The 17,937-nt window shown below is 41.4% G+C and overlaps 1 protein-coding gene across 18 annotated transcripts in view; it reads right to left on the bottom strand.

Annotated features, from left to right (window-relative positions):
* MKLN1 (muskelin 1) overlaps positions 1-17,937 on the bottom strand; it is a 114,698-nt gene that overhangs the window by 64,161 nt on the left and 32,600 nt on the right. For 17 of the 18 annotated variants that reach the window (XR_012672496.1, XR_012672493.1, XR_012672495.1 and 14 more), the window contains 3 exons: positions 15,067-15,259; positions 7,442-7,519; positions 6,162-6,227 (listed from right to left, as the gene is read on the bottom strand). Coding sequence is in view for 12 of the 18 variants with exons in the window: in XM_075142764.1 (XP_074998865.1) it covers positions 6,162-6,227; positions 7,442-7,519; positions 15,067-15,259 (337 nt within the window). In the remaining 6 variants the exon portion in view is untranslated. Of the gene's footprint in view, positions 1-6,161; positions 6,228-7,441; positions 7,520-15,066; positions 15,263-17,937 lie in introns of all 18 variants that reach the window. The other variant, XM_075142815.1, reaches the window with a different exon arrangement.

Genomic DNA, 17,937 nt, shown 5'->3' on the forward strand with positions numbered 1-17,937 from the left:
TAGCAACTGGGGAACTCAACATGCAAGCAGGGCATCTTGCTCTGGCAGAGGGAAGGATTCTTCCTTTGTATCTGAGCAATATGTAACGCAGCAATATTGATGCTGCTTTATTAAAGCAAGCCTCTATTCTGCTTTAGGGACAGAGCAGAAGAATTTTCAAACCTACATGCAAGGCAACAAGAAAAACATGAAAGCGGTTATATTTACCCAAAGCTTTTACCAGCTACATTTAGGAAGTCAAATTTCTCCTCCAGCATCTTAACCTTATCTCTTCTACACTTATTTTTGAATACAAATTCAACACTTTGAATTAAATATGTTCTGTGAATATTTCTAAACTGCTTGCTCAGTGAAAATGTTTCTATAATGTCTGAATTCTTTTCTTCCCTTACTCTCTGGAAGACTAGAAGGTGCCAGAGCACTCCTCAAATTACTAGAGAGCGTACGTTCCCAAAAGTTAACATATTTCCTTTCAACCTCTCCTTAAGTTCTATTTTTCAGAAGAGTATGCAAAGCAGCCTTCTCCAATCGCTGTTAAATACCAAAAACCCTGGGGTAGTTTCAGTCTAGGTTCACATATGTTCTCCAAGTCAGCTTTTCTAACTTCTGTTAACTCCACCTTGTCTGTGTGGTGAAACCCTCGGTGGATTCTGGTACAGTGTCTTCCTGATCCGATCAGGATGTTATGTGGCAAGCTGCTAAAGCCAGGCCGATAAAAGACGCGTCGAATGCCTGAGCGTTTCTGGTTTTACCTGCTAATAGGCACAACGAATACGTTCCAATCCTGGTGACATATTTAACTAAACACTTTGGTCAAATGGTATTTCCATGTCTCTGCTAGAACAGTTCTCCATAGAATATGCTCTAATTATGGACCTGTAACACCTCTGCAAGTCACCTGGTCTATCAGTTCTCTCCCCAATCTCTCACAGTAGGGCTAACTTCAGCGACAGACCAGGTTGCACAGGGAAGTATTCAGTTACACTTAGAATATCTCCAAACATGAAGATACTGTCTAGAACTGTCTGCTCCGATGACTGACTGTTTTCATTATCATTTTTTTTTCCCTAATATCTAACTGGAATTTCCCTTGCTGCAATGTGTCTGTTGCCCTTCATCCTATCCCTGTGCACCCCCCAAAATGAGTCTGGCTCTATTTTCTCCATGCTCTCCCACCAGCTAGTTGAAGACAGCTCTAAGATCCTCCCATGAGCCTTTTCTTCTGCAAGCTGAACAAACCCAGCTCCCTAAGCATCTCCTCATACATTACGTGCTCCAGCCCCCGACCACCTTGGTGGCCCTTCACTGGGCTCCCTTTCAGATTGTCACCAACCTTATTGTACCAGAGAGCCCAAACTGGGCACAGTACTCCAGATGTGGCCTCATAAGTACCAAACAGAGGAACATCATCACTCCCCTCAACCTGCTGGCCATACTTCTGCTACTAAAGCCTACCAGGAGGTTGGCCTTCATCGCCACAAGGACACATTGCTGATGCACATTCAGCTTGCAAATCTTCTTTCCATGCAGTCAGTCCCCAGCCTATACTATTGCACACAGCTTTACCTCCCAGGTTCAGGACTCTGCATTGTCTTGGCTGAACGTCCCTGCAGACCATCAGGGTCCCTTTGACTCGCTAAAGCCCTATTCTCTAGTTCATCAACCACTGCCCTGCCAATTTGCTACCAGCCCAAACTTGCTGAGGGTATATTTGAGAATCGGTGTCCCTAGAACTAAGAAGGACTCGTCTCAGAAGTAAAAAATCTAGGCGTAAGACATCTCAAAAGCCTTCTACGAAAGGACGTCACTTCCCTATGTAGTAACCATAGAATTAGTTACCTGCAAGCAGCATTGTCCACTTTGTAAAAGAGCACTTAGAGCACAAGTATAAAGGCAGACCTTAAATCGTCTTGAAGTATCACGCCACTCGGTTTCTGAACCACAGTTCAGTGTAGATGGTGTCTGGATGTAAGTTTTTTCAGGCTAGGGCTGGTCTGGCTAGGCATACAGTCCTCCTCTCAAATGTGAAAGCGCTATGAAGTTGAGTAACCTCCAGGATTCAGCAGCTGTTTGTGTTTCAGAGCTTAGAAGCCATCTGTGTTTTGTTTTAGAGATCTCTTCATCTCGTACACAAGTCCTGTCTTTAAATATCTTATGGAGAGCAATGTTTTCCTCAGGCAAAACAGCATCCTTCATGTCTGCTGCTCTCATTTCATCTTTTTCATCCTTCCATGCTGCTTTTGAACCAGCCTCAATCTCCACTGTGTTGCCCACATTTGCTACAGGCACACTGTGCCCACTGCTCTGAATTTCCCACTGTTCCCAATCTACAGATTTGTTCTCACTTATCTAATAGAATGAAGTAAGCAGAATTCCTTCCTACGGAAGGAAAAGCAAAATAATATAAAACCAAAATTAGAGTAGTTTCACTTCAGTGAGTAAACAGAGGTAACACATTAATAAAGACCATTTCGCTAATATTTTTCTTCAAAAAATGTTTCACTTGCCAAAGAGAAGAGAAATGCAGACAAAAAAAATCATCCTGGTTGCTTAGCTATTATTTCTAAAACAGGCTCGTCAAAACTTCAGAAGGCTTTATCTAAATGAATAAATCAACTTTTATCTAAACAAAAGATGAATATTTAAACAAACAGGATATATCACAAAAGATTCTTTTCTTTTAATCGAATGATTTCTATATAGTCTATAATTCTGTTACCAAAATAAATTATATGGCTTTATGGACTACACTGTCGTTCACATAAAATTGTGTCTGCCCTATAAGAGCAGAAATTAATTCTACCTTAACTATGGAATTATAAACCAAATCTCCAAAAATCTCCAAAACACAGTACACACATTCCTCTAAAGTACCGACATTATTCCTTAAAACTTGAATTTGGCAATCCACTTACCCATTCCCACTTTCTTCCAGAATAAGCATTGGTATTTCAAAATGCATGCCATATCTGAATTATAAAAAGGCCTGAGAGGGCATAATCAAAGTTACATTAATCAAGATAAGATGCCTACATCCTCGTCCAAAACTGCATTAGGGCTTAATGCATCTGGGAACACGGTACTATATACAAGCCTGCATTTTACTGCCTGAATATTTCACCAGGGCCTACATAAATGGCAATATAGCTTTTCATGTCTGACATTCAGCGCACTTAACACAGTATGTTTTTGTGTAGTTTTGGGGTTGTTTTCCCTTTTGGTGTTTTGGGGATACTTTTGTTTTGATCTATGCACCCGGATTGTGCAAATACTTCCCCTTCCTTGTAGAACAGAGCAGAAAACTCTCCAGCCTCCCATATGGAGAACTACCCAAGACATGCACCTTGCAGGAAAAAGCAGAAATAACATAAGCCTTCTGTTTTCATTTACAATCTAAAGCTTTAAAGGACGTAACAGTGGTTTCCAACTATAACTGGGAATGCCCCTTAGTAAATGTTTCTGTGTATGCATACCAAAACCAACTTCCTAATTCCGCCATCCAGAGTCATTCCAGTCTGAGTGTTAATATGATTAAAAGCATGGAAGACATTGTGAGAATCAGTAACTCCCCATTTTTTTTATATATAGGAAGATATCAGGCTGCATTCTCAGTTCTGTATCCCCAAATGCCTACACTTTCACTTCCAACTACTTTTAAGAGTTTTTCAAAGCACAAAGAACACTACACTTATTCTAAGACAGCAGCAGGTATTGAGAGTGCGAACATCAGGTGGAAATGAGCTACAGCACAACTTACTGGTTGCCAGCAGAGATGCCAGAATTGCTCTTTCAGTTACTTTCAGACTACCCTAACTGGGAGATAAAACATGCTAAAAGGCAGTTTAGACCAAGTTAAACTATATTCTACCTGAAACTTAGAGCATAAACAGTCTCAGTGACTCAATGCACTATCAGTAACTTGAGATCTAGCTCAACTGCTTACCAACTCATATCCTCGATCCTAACACTAACACATGTGCATCCAGCAGGCTCAGTACTATTACAAAACTTATTAAAAATAAACTTATATTTTGGTAGTCAGTAATAACTGGTTAATATTTCCTTGAGGTTAATCAAAAAGCAGAACCATTTGTAGTTCAGTTATAGCTTCAGCAGGTCTGGATATCAGAGATTAAAATTTGGTTCCAACACCTATTCTACGTGATATGAAACTTCAGAACCTCCTTATATGATGATTTTGGTGTTTCACTTCATTTCTAAAAGATTAAGGTTGCAGAAAATACTCTTTTTTGAAACGGACCTCACCCCTCTAACAAAGAGTGCAAAGTGAGCTTGTTTTTCTTCAGTTGCCAAAGACTTCTGAAAAAAACAACTCAACAAGAGTGTGGGTAAGGAAGGGAGGATGTCTTTGAAGGGAAGAGTACGCTGCTGCTCCTTTTTCCATTAACATTAGATTTGTTCAAGGTTAGCCAGGGAGCTTTACAGCTCCAGTCCGTAAAACACATCCTGACGTAACTGGCTAAATTCCCACAGTCTCATTAAACACTACCTATATTCAAAAGGAAAACTCAAGCCATCAGCAACAGCTGGTTTTAAGAATAACAGCACCCAGAACTTCCCCTGGCTTGCTCATGAGCCAAATTAAATGGCAAAACTGATAATCTCAAAAACACTTAGCCTTTTACAAGCCTCAGTGGGCCTGGAAGCAAAAGTAAGGGCAACTTCCCAAATATCCCACAGAGAAACTTTCTGAAGGTATCCCACCACCACTGGATAGAGTTGCAGCAAGAAAGGACTAGCGTGACAGAGGGAGACCCAGTTCTCCCACATTAGGACTCTACCTCCACAGGTGCTCCCCGGTCAGTTTTGTGCAAGTAAAAAAAAAAAAAGATATCAGTGCTCTTTATTGCCTTCTTAAAGCAGAGTGAAAACTGAAGTCAAAGGCAGAGAAAATAAGTTTACTAGGACTTAAAAAAACCCAGGAATGCAAACGAAGACTCACATTACTATGAATATATTATTTTCAGGAGGTCCAAAGGACTATCATTTTCAAGTTGACAAGCCTCATGTTTTTTCGGCACGCTTGTGAAACAGTCACTGTCTACTTATTCACCGAGGCCACTAGGGAGCGTTCACAGCTTCTTTTGTAGGCAAACACCAGCAATGCTCCAGCAGCATTTTTTTCTAATGAATCTGAAACCTCTTCGACCAAAAAAAAGTTTGCTTTTATATACAAAATAACTCGAGTGCTTCCTCTAGAGCTGTAACTACACTCTGAGTAAAAGCCAAAGACTGCAGCTACTGCTGCATTTTTGCTTGTTCACTATGACTTAGCAAATTACTCTTCAAGGTACTACCCTGTCACATGCTTCAGTCCCCGTCCATATGACCACAACAGATACGGCCATGGTAATTTTTTGCCAACTCCCTCAATGCCACCCTGTATTCCTCTCTGCTACTCACTCACCAATCTTGTTTCTTCTTTTACTCATACACACCATTTATTTAGCAAAGATGCAGACAGATGCATTCTTTAATTTCGTAAGGAATGACACACCACAGAAATCTGATTAAATAAAAGCAAGACAAAGATACAGAAAATTATGGAGAACAATAATCACCGGAACTGTTACTTATACCCCCTCCTCTTTCTTTTCTCTGCAGGCTCTTTGAAACAGAGGCCGAACTATTCTTTAAACTGCTATAGGAAACATTTTTGTAAAAAATGTCTAACAAATTATATTTAACAGGAGTTTCTTGCACACTGTGGAAATTAGAAGCCACTCCAACCAAAATACAAGGAATGTTTCAATACATCAGATCTATTGCTTGAGCATTATTCCAAAGAGCACAGTATGTAGCAGATATTATCATCCCTAATTTCTCTTCTCTTGTTTAAGCTCCTACTCAAGGAGGGTAGGAGGGACAAAAAATTAAAAACAATTGTTCTCGGTTTCTTAGTTAAGACACGACAACGACTAAGGCGTAACAGAGAACTAATAGGGAAGAAGGGGGGTGGGAAAGGCAGCTGGAGTGTAGCTCCAGAGAGAAAGCCCAGTATTTAATCCAACTATTAGAAAGTGCAATTTCTTCCTCAAAACCTGAAGTTAAGACAGTCTCTAAAGAAAAAACACATCTGCATATTTATCTGAAAAATATCTGATTAAATAATTCGGTTAAGAAATTTAGCAACTACTCACCTGTCTGAACATCTATCACCATCTGATGGCCACCTCTCATCCCTGGTCGGCTGTCTTCCCCATCACCTTTAAAAAAGAGGGAGGGGAGAGTTTTCCGTTACAAAATTTTTAAACCAAAGAAAGATACAACCTCACGTATGGCCTAACTTAGTAACTCACCATTCTTTAAACATTAGCACAACACTTTTTCCAAGTAGTATTATAAAACTGCACAGAGTTTTATATTGAATTATCTGGTGACTGATAGTACAGATAGCTAAAGTGAATACAGTACTCTAGTGCAATCCTGAGAGCCTTGGAAAGGAGCTTGAGAGTTCCTGAAGCATGCAGGTCCACACAAACGAGGTCTGAGCTATCTTTGCAGCTCTCCAGCGGCGAGGACACAGACAACCTTTTGCTCACCTTCCATCTCTCCCCACCTGAGAGCTGCCTGAAGGCTGAGCAGTGAGAACTGATACTCAAATGACAGGCAATGTACCCATGGGATGGAAGCAAAGAGGTAATGGTATAGATATAGCATAGCTAGCTTTGCACCAATTACTCATTATCACATAGAAGGGAATTCCAACTGTCCAGTTAAAGCAGCTTTCCAACCAGTTTAGATATCTTAAGCAATCAGGACAGGTGTCATCTATGGGAAGGAACATTAGAAAGATAACCCGCATTCTGCTGGAACAGAAATCTGCTTGTATTCATAGATAACCCTTCCCAAGAGGTTTGGGTACGGTGCTCCACGTTTGGCGATTGTCACGTTGAATCCTACATTTGCTGTATGAGAGTGATTTTTGTACTTTGTAGTCAAGGCTGCCGCTACGAGTCTCCTCTCAATGCACAAAGCAATGGAAAAAGATTCTGCAGTTTAGATTTACTGTATAACAGACCAAGACTTCAAAAGATGCATCTCAAATTTAAAATACTCCCTGTTAAGATAATGTATTTACTGGCCACTCTTTGCTGTACATTTAAGTTGACTCCATGCGTTAAATCCAGTCATACAGGTAACTGCTCTCATGCTTAATCTGTATTCTGAAATTTGTTTCTGAACTGATTAGCTACCCTTGAAATTACTGCTAGTGTTCCTGTCGTGTTCCTTACTCAACCAGAAACCAGGTTGCATTTCACTGACTTTGCAGACAAATGTAAACTTTTCATAGACTAAACCATTCCCTAGAACAACTGTCCTAGAGGAGGCTTTCTTGCATCATTTTCTTGCTCAATATCTTCAAAGGAACAAGATAGAACTGGCAGTACATGAGTTATATCTTAAGAAATGTCCTTACCTTTGGTGCTTTTGGGGATGATCTGCCCCCAGCGAGGTTTGTATTCTTGTTGACTGATATACTGATTGAATAAGCCATCTGCAAAACAAAAATTTTGCTGTAGAAAATGTTTATACTTCCATTATAGCAAAATCATTTTTAATGCAGGTGACATCAGCCTAACTCAATCCAGTATGCTACTCCAAAGCCTTCATTTTAAGTAAATTCTCTATATATGTCAGGCAGTTTGTTAAACTTGTTAATGAACTAAATGTTTAAGCACTAAAATAAAAAGAATACTCGTTACTAGATCAATCAAGAATTACCCAGTTTTCCTGTCAGGTCATGCCAACTGTCTATAAATCTCCAGTGTGGTGTATTTAATTAAGAATAGAATCCCGCCCCCTTATTTAAGCAACAGGAAAGTTGCCAGTGCATGTAAAATTCAACCATTTCAGTACATGTTAAGTTAAAACTAGGTCAGGCAGCATCTCTGGAGCTTCATCTAAAAAGAAAAGGGAAGAAAAGCAGATTGTTTAAATGCTATGATATGGGACAACCAAGCACTGGATGAAAAACAAAATAATGGTTTACATTCTCTTCAGAGAGTCAAGCGAGAAGAGAAACAGAAGACACATTAAGTCACTGGCCAGATATGCCAACTGCAGCATTTCTGTAAGAAGCATTAACTCCAGCGCTCTGCCCAAGCCCCCCTTGTGCCTTCCTCTCTCCCTCTGTACACCCACCACACTTAACCTCTTCAGCGTCCAGAGGTCAGTTCCTAATTCTGGTTACATGTTATCCGTCTATCACATAAACGTTAACTTTTTGAAAAGGAGATTCATAACACCCACGCTCTCTGGGACCACTCTTCAGTCTGGGAAAGGCTTAGCAAGTGTTTGGGGAACTTGCTGCTATTGTTCTTCAAATGTCCCCTCTGAAAAACCTACCTTACCTTCTGCAGGCACAACGAACTATTAGACTGCTAACGGCCAGCCTGCTGACCACTGCTCACCTGGCTACATCCCACCCATCGCCCCACCATCTCAAGCTCTTTACGTCAAGCTTTTGTTCCGCATTTATGCATTACCTGAAAAAAATGGGGAGTTCAGACAGCCGGTTTACATCCCTAGTACAGTGATAACTACCACAGGCACACTGAGGACTCAAATGATAGATTTACACGGTTTTGTACTGAAACAGTACATTGCACATACACCGCCCAAATGTAGGATGCATTTAGGGGTCCTTAATCACTTAATACCCCCAACAGCTCTGCTCGTTGGTAGAATGGTACCCGGCAAACTTGCTCAGGAATCAGTTTTACATTCCCCAGCAGAGAAAGGAAAAATGAAATTACTACGTTGCATCTAATACTTTTTAGTTCTTCTGACCCCAGTAACTGTGGCTTTGAGGTAAGAATTTAACAGATTACGAATGCCTCCATTTATTCATAGAAAATCCCTTGGTAGGCATGCAGACAAAAAAAAAATAATCCTTACTGCACACATCCCTCTTTATTTACAAAAAAGGTAAAAATCTTCGTTCAGAGAATATTTTAAAGCGTTGCCTGGCATCCCGTAGTTTGTTGTGACTGAAATCCAGGTTTTAATTAAAACCCAAGCCAGCAAGTACTTCCTGGGAGAAGATGAATACTCTATTTAGAGACCATCTAATAGGAAAATAAGGGCACTCAAGAGCTCCTGAAAGGTGACGAATTTGGTCTTAAAATACAAAACTGCTTTCAACTTTCATAAACTCAGCTCTGCAAGTTTTTCAAATTAAATACTCTGCAAAAGCAGGGCAGATTTTACTTTCACCTGTCTTAGAGCCAAAAACATCAGCTCTCTCCTAGCATTAGGTAATTGAGGAAAGCCAAAAGTTTACTCAACATATGTAAAAAAGTTCATTGGGTTTTAACAGTAGGGTTCCTAACTCCTACTTCTTCAGCATTTACGAAGTTGAGGCAAGACATGAGAGACTTTAAACTTGAGATTTCATGAATTCAGAGATTTCTGATTCAGAAAAGCCAACTTCCAACAGAACAAATGCATGCGCTGTAAGAAATCCCATACTGACTCAGGCAGATTTTTCTAGCCACAAACCTAGACAGAAATCCAGCCTTTTGCTTATCATTAGAACATTCGGTCTTCAAGACAGAACGCAAAACCGTATTTATATCCCTATGGCAGCCAATAGACAAATAGCTCAAGAGGATGAATTACACCACATACGATCTGAAAGGGTGATTTAACCTCTCTCCCATGCTCAACACCCACAGGCTGCACTTGTCAAGATATGACACTTCTCCCCTACTGTGCCTTCAGCCTCTTTTAATAATGCTTCTTGTCTTCCATGGGACAGTGGTTTGGAAATACTCCAGCTTGCTTCCCAGAAACGCTTCTTTCTGCTGGAAGCATTTCCACATTCATTCTACTTGCACTGCAAACCAGCAGCAGCTTGTTTTGGAAGCTGAATCACCACCTGTCTGACACCACCAGGGAAGAAAAGGAGGATTTCTAGGTGGATTCTGTATCCGATGCCAGACCTATTCTAGTGCATTCCTTATGTTTCTTGCCAGAATAGCACTGCTGACCAAAAGGCCTCCAAAGCTTCCGCGAGGCACTGAAGATCAGATCTAGGCCTGCTCAGGTTTGTCAGCTGTTTCCAATAAACCAGTAGTTTAAAATAAATTTCAAGACTCCTGTAGAAAAAAATAGTGTTAAGTGCAAGTTTTTAAACGAAGTCTTTTCCTTCACTCCAGAGGCCTCTCATTTCAGTGTCCATGTTTACTCTCTAAAATTACGGCCAAAACCAGTACTTTTATTTTGTACTATTTTCAAGCCCTTCGCAGCAAGTTGTGACGCATTTTGGATGTAACAACATGAAGTTCACAGTGGTTAAAGCTTAGTAAATTCTACCTTCCTGATAACAGAAGCCTTTATTTTGTCAGCCAATTACAGGTTACCTAGAAAGGATTAGGACAAACATTGCGGACAAAAATATTTAACTTGCTGAAGCCAATCGGGAACAAGTAAAAGTTGTATTAAGTTTCTTTTTAAACAACACACATCTCTAGATAGGATTACTAAAATCTATTCACTGGCAATGGCTGAAAAAACTTCAGAGTGGCAGTTAGCCCATAATTTCTGGGTGTTGGGGTTTGGTTTTTTAAGATTTTTCTTGAACCAAAGAAAAATACCCAAAACACCTAAACAGACTGAGTTTTTTGTAGTCACAAAAATCCTTCTAAAGAAAAGCTGAAGCAGAAAACAAAGACAACACCAGACGAAAATCCAGCCATTACCCGACAATTTCCTCAAGACATGGGAGCAACAAGGAAAAGCACAAATTTTTTCCAGCCTCAAACCTGTAATATTCTCTTGCACTTTCTTCTTAACAAAAATGAAACAGGGTTTGCTTTCAAATCCCTACAAGATATGCTGCTTCTACACAAACCCTACCATCTACTTACCATAGGCTTTGATCCCTAGCAAGCCTCTCCCCTCCATATATCCCAGTACAGAGCAGCAAGCCAGCATCCATACTTTCTCAGAACCGAATCCAAACATATTTGATGGTAAAATTAAGGTATACATGTCTGTCTAGAGCTTCCAGGAGAATACAACTCTTCCTGTGCATCCCAAGTTTTGGGAGACATTCGAGCCTGCGGGCTGTGCATCATCACAACTTCTTGTTTGTCGTACGGGGCCGACTTGTCAACAGATAAACACGTATCACATACTGACACGAGAACTGCCAGAAGGAACACCTCGGTCCCCGGAATACTAATACGAAACTAGCAGATCTTCAATGTATTTCAAGCAGCTTTCTATGTCTACAGTAGCTGCAAACAGTTCAACTAAGTAATTTGCATGCCGCATCCTCTCTGTAGGAATATTAAGCAGATTTTTTTCTTCAATAATATAGGCCGTCTGAAAGCTATAGGAATGAATCCAAATGTGAAGCATTTGAAGCAAGTCTGTGAACCAGCTGAGATTTAAGGAACCTTTTATTTTTGAGAGGAAGTCAGGCAGCTGCCAGAGTTTCCATTTGCCCATTTTCTAAGTGTAATGCACAAGTCAAAAGAATCTGCGGGAAAAGTGTGGCTGCCTGCCACTGAGCTCTCAAAAGAAATCATCTGGTGATGTGAGGTGGAAGACAGCGTTCATCATTAGCAATGCAAAAGAACAAGAGTTAGCTCTGCTAGCACTAATTCTTGACCACCTACTCTTTTTCTACATGACTAAGCCTATGGAAATAGCCTGTGAGAGATGCAGCACACTTCACTTTTTAAATACCTACCACTGCAAATATTAGCCTCTACAGAAGACATTTTAGGCTGAGCTGCATGTGCAGTATCTCTGTCAACCTCACTGCACTTCTGTTTATTCCTTTAAGGCAATGAACTCAGATCAGCAAGAGGTCAGAAGTTCACATATTCATGTCCAGTCTGTTACGGAACAGTTCGCTCTTTGAACGATTTCAGGGATAATTTAAGGATCTGTGTATCTCAATTAACTCTACACTTCAACTACACTGCACAGACCATACACAGGACTAAAGTTAGTCTGCTTTTATTTGGAAAAATTGCATCAGAGAGGAGTTCAATCGTAAGAACATCCACACCTTAGAGACCAAGCAGCAAGCTACGGAGACTTCACAACAAAGCTGCTAAGAAAGCAAAATGGTAAAATGCTGGGTGCTAACGAGCCTCTTTCAAACAGAGGAGCTTGAGAGAGACGCAGCACTGAGTAAGGACAGGTAACTGTGGAGGACCACAGGGAGCAGATGGTAGCAATACTATAGGAGAATGTGTTGAAGGCTGAAAACATCTGTTCCCATCCTATCAAGAAGAAGGATCCTGTTAAATACCAGCTACATTCAGCACCTTGACTTGACTGTCATCTTGTACAACTCCGGACAAACTATTCCAGCTGCAGTTTCAGGTTTTTTGTGGCTATCAGAAAAGGTTTGCCCTATCCTCTCCCGCATCGTAGCCCGATCAGCTCCCTGACCTGGTTTGCCATGTGGCAGCACGAGCACCAGTGCCAGCAAGCGAGGGGCCAGGGGACACACTGTCCTGAGTAAGGGCAGGATTGACCCAGTTAGTAAAAACCCGCAGTTGTGTCAGCTTAGAGCAAATATGGGATACAGCCTCAGTGTCTCGGGATAGATAGCACTTCTCTCCGAAGGGTGCTGGGAGGTGACAGAGCTTTAAATGGGTACGAAAGCTGAAGACAGCATAAAGAATTGCAGAAGGATGGGGGAAGGAAGGTTAATGTATTCAAAGACAAGCAAAATCATTAAGGATGAGCAACGGAGCAATGGGAGATGTGTACACTGACATTTAACTTCAGTTAGCCAGGTGCCAGATTAAAAGCAAGCAATATAAACATCCTCATGCATATTGTTCTGTCCCTCAGAAGCAGTGACAAAATTTAATGATGCTACTTGAAGACTCTCCTGCTAAGTTATACGCAGTCTGTTACTAGAAATACTTGCTTCTGTACTTGCTGGAACAAAGAAGAAGGATTGATAAAACAAGCTACAGCATATTTCTGTAGTTTGCTTAAGTGATGCTGAGTTCCTCAGCCTCCAAAAAGGGACATGATTACAAGAACCAGGGAAGCAGGGTTATTCACATCAAATCTGACAAGCAGCAAGTGTCCGTTTGTCAGACAGTACAAGACAAGACCTACAGTTTTCTACCAGGCAAGTCCTTTGCCAGTACTTCCACACCTGGAAAAGCTGAGCACTGCAGACTTGTACTCTCAACGTATAAAGGGAAACATCACCTCAGCTCAAGTCGTAGGGGAAAACTGCTGGATAGAATAAATGCAGTATGTTAAATATTAAGTAGTAAAAGAAATCAACATATAGCAGCTCAAAAAATGAGGCCACAAACATTCACTTCATTAGTGTCCAATTAAAAAAAAAGTCCATTTTTGAGAGAACTTATTCAGCACATTCTAGACCTCTAGTGAAATTCCATTCAAGAAATAGTTTCTACTACAGCTTGCAATGAAGTGGAAAGAGGACGGCCTCCAGGCACCGACGAGATTAAGCCACAGCCAAGGCAGCAGACCGATGCATTGATAAAATCATCACCATCAGCATCTAGCACCCTTCCAGCTCTCAGCAGATCCTGCCTCATATCGGTGGGCTCATCAGCTCCCCCCAGGCACTCGTGTCTTTGAGAAACACTGCAAAGACAGTAACAGCCAGCCACAGCTCCCTGCTGCTTTCTCATCCTGCAACCCCCCCTTGCCCTTAAGATTCAGGAGGAAGATGCCGGTTGCAAAATGCCGCTGCACTGCAGAAAGCTGTTCACGCTCCCATCCCAGCCAACAACGCTACGTTGTCTCAGGAGGGCAGGCAACACTCAGGAGGGTGAGGATGAACGCTGGCAATTCTCAGTCTCAACGCCTGCAGCTGCTCAGGGAGCTCAGCGCAGGGCAGAGCTCAGCTGTTCTATCTATACAGTGGAGAAACCTCGAGCCAAAACCCGTAGCAAGCCATTTACTGCCGTTTTGGATGACCTGTTGCAATAAAGCTCCCTAACATTGTGCATAGTTGAACGGATTTTTATTGAAGACAAACCTTGATTTTAAAGCTATCATTTCTACCGTGTCCTGAGAGCCACTTGCAGCTTTAGTGGCACAAACCACACTGATGGCATCAAGCAGGTATGCTGGCATCTATCCAAAAGGTATTACGAAATGACCGATTAGGCCAGAATTAGAAAAAAACATCTCTGGTGCCAGACATCCATGAAATTGGTCCACTAAGCCCCTAACTCTACTGGCACCAGATACAAGGTTCTCTTCTTACGCCAGTTTCCCACAGAGAGTGACCGCACACAGTCAACAAGCACTACACTCACAACCAAGAGCATCTCTGTTTATCAGATTGTGATCCAAAACCGCTGCACAGGTCCTTGGGAGACACTTTAGTGCAACAGCCCAATTATTTTTGTATCCCGTTCTATCAACGGACAGTACGTATCTCCCATTTTAGGAGTTGTAAGCTGTTTACATGCAACGCTTCTAAGGTAAAAGTTTCCAAGCAGAAAACTAATAGTAATTAATGAAAGCGGTTGCCAACGTCCTGATCTGCAAGGGAAGACAGCCTCTGCCTCCAGTCACTGTGACTTCTTCTACACCATTCTCCAAGGACTATTTTCCCCACAGGCAAAGACAGCATTCTCATTCAAATACAGCTGAGAACCTCTGCTGAAACACCAACTAGGTGGTAAGCTCTAACCAGAAATCATGATACAGATCATTACTAAAAACTCACAAGTTTTACGTTTCCCTGCTCATCGCTTCAGTGACTTTTCTGATAGTTTGCCCACCTTCAGCTTGCCAGCCACTTACATGTCTTTACCCACTCTTAAGTGCACCACACTGTCATATCTCGGGGAAAGAGACTCCAAAAGTAGCAGTGACAAGAGATTTCAATGACTGAATTTTTAGCCTTCATCATACACGTACTCGCAAGTCCAAAAGCTGACAGGTACACCACATTAGATATGAAATAGCACATGGACTAACCAATTCTACCACTAAGTACCTTAACGTTCAAAGCAGTAACATTTCAATGCTTTTTTTAATTAATATACCAGACCCCTCTGATTCTCTTACCATTCACGGCTTTTTCTATCAGTTCTTCACAAGCATCGAAGTCTCCCTTCAGTACCAGTTTGTCATGCAGGTCTGTCAACATAGGGTGCTCCAGAGCAATCTTGGTTTTCTTCTGCAGCGACTCAAAAGCTTCGGTGTAGTTGTGCTGACGAAAATGCTTTAGGCAAAGGCGAATGGCTTCCTGTTCACGGTACTACTGGAACACAAGAAAACCTATGAGACATGTAGATTTTTCTTTTACCAGCACTTCTGGGAGCTACCTGCCTGGAGACAGAAGCAGGATCTCTCACACACACCACAGATAAATCGCTCGTGAGCTTACAGAGGAACGCTATACGGAAGACGGTACAAGCTATGCGGGCATTTACTTTCCAACAGTACAGAAATTATACAAGTTGGTATCACCCTATTTAATACGCATACAAGAAGAGAGTGCACGGTGTCCCAGATCTCCGGAGTGACCATTATTTCCCCCCCATGCGCTTGGCCCTGCTGTTCAAGGCCTACACCAAGTACAGAGCAGGAAAAAGCCTTCGCGATCAGCGTTACATAATTTGATTGTATGACTCTTATGTAACAAAATAATTTAGAAGAGTAAGTAGGTCACAGCTTTTCTAGAAGCAGAAGGAAAAAAAGGCTACGAGAGAAGGAATCCTTGCAATGACCACTGCTCCTGCAACGGAAAGGCAGAAGGCAGGGCTGACCCCCAACCCCGCGGGTTCGCGAGGGTTTCGGATCAGTGGCAGCAAGGATTTACATGCACGCCTGAGTTTTACCTTCAAAATATGCCCATGCATCTTGAGCAGAACCCCTGCTTTCACACCGCGGGTGAGCCAAAGCTGCCCATTTCCCACTCAGCAGTGGGAAAGGGTGAGCAGGGCTAGAGAAACCCACGCTGGGTCGAACATCCAGGCACAGAAACGTGAGGGAAGAGTAAACTCTGCGTAAGAGCTACAGCTTGTGCTGTTAACCTACCACATCATCCACGACGTTTTCAAAGCTGCTAACGGTATGCATAAGTAACACAGATTTTTAAGTTGTAAGTAGCAGAACCACTTATTTTAAATAGCGGTTTCTCTTCAAACCTAAATTCTAAGGCATTCAAGAAAAAAAAATAATCTCAATACCCATCTTTAACACATATGTACTGTGGTAAAAAGCAAATGTAACTTAAGCATATATAAGACCAATCAAATTACGAAGATTTTAATCCTAAATGGACACCACTGCCAGAAGTGAAGTTTGTGGCATTTAAAGGAACAGAATCTTTCTGAAAACCTGGAGCTAACACTAACATTCAACAAAAATTAGCGCTCTCGAAATAATGGCTCTATAGCAAGAATCTCATAAACTGAAGCAGCTAAAAAGAAACACGGCCATGTGCTATATTTTTAGTTCTTAATCCATCAGTATTTCACAGCTGCAAATAGCCAGAACTATGCATTTTTAGAAAATCAGTTCCCAGCCCACATGAAAAAGGCCAAGGACACGTACCGATAAAAATGCAAGACTGTGGCAAAGGAATATTAAAGCTAAAAGCGAGTTTTACAGCACAACTGGAAAAAAATCTCTTTTTTTTTTTCCCTAAGAGATACCTAAGACACTGTCTTTAAGCAAATGTTCACTTAGATCAGTCAAGGCCAAAACCACATTAGATTCTTTGTTGCTCAAAGGGATAGCAAGCAAAAGGATAGCTGCACACCAGTAATAACCAGCTTCTGCACTTTCAGCTCCTCTAGTTTAGACATCAGACAAAATTCAGACTTGGCGTATTTCCACTGAGCCTCTCATGACTGACAGACGTGGCTTATAAAACATCAAATGACTGGTGGATGCAGGTTGGCCACTCGATGCAATATAAAAGTTTGTATTTAAGTGACACCATAGTAGTACTTCAGAAGTTAAATGTAAAAACATTTTTTTATGCAAAAAGGTGCATAAAAAGTATATAAAAGGCTCCTTTTTAAATGCTGTCATACAGGTTTAAAGAGATGACAACCCAAATAATAGCTTTGATCTGAAGCTGTAAATAATTCCTATGGTTAAAAACGTAACAAGACCATGAGACTAAGATATTAACACTGCCAAATACGCTAGCAGAATTAAAAATATTTAAGTGTTCATTATCAAAAACAAAACTGATAGCCATCAATAAACTGCCACTTCTTAGAATCATAGAATCATTTAGGTTGGAAAAGCCCTTTAAGATGATCAAGTCCAACCGTAAACCTAACACTGCCAAGTCCACCACTAAGCCATGTCCCTAAGCGCCTACACATCTTTTAAATACTTCCAGGGATGGTGACTCCACCACTTCCCTGGGCAGCCTGTGCCAATGCTTGAACTAGTTGCTAAAGTATGCCCACTCTTCAGTAAAAGCAAAGTGGTAAGGCTTTCAGGAGGCAGTAGGCTGAGCTGCTCAGCAAGGAGACAGCAGTAGGGAGGGAGCTGAGGAGACTGCTTGCTGCTTTGAGTCCTTATCTGTTACCCCCAACTCCACTCCCTTCAGGAAAGGGAGGTTTTGTTGGTTGAAGCACGCACAACAATAAGGATGGGCAATTTCGTGTAGAACCTTCTTCTCATCTGATGTCTCAGGCAGTAAAGAATTATTAGATTTCAAAGCCTTTGAGACTTCCAAGAACACGCATGAAAATATTCACACCATCTCAAAGAACTGGAAGAAACAGGTCAACCTTTCTGCCTTTCCCCATATATGGGTCAGCACATAACCTCCTACGTGGCTCTGGCAACAGTGGCCTCTTCAGGACCGTGAGAGAGGAGAACGTCAGTGAGACATGCACTCATCACCAAAAACTTGGCAACTGATGCTAGTAGAGCCCAAACAATCATGACTAAGTCTCTGCCTTGCTG

This window comes from Calonectris borealis, chromosome 1 (assembly GCF_964195595.1).
Source record: "Calonectris borealis chromosome 1, bCalBor7.hap1.2, whole genome shotgun sequence".
In the NCBI taxonomy this organism is placed as follows: Eukaryota; Metazoa; Chordata; class Aves; order Procellariiformes; family Procellariidae; genus Calonectris; species Calonectris borealis.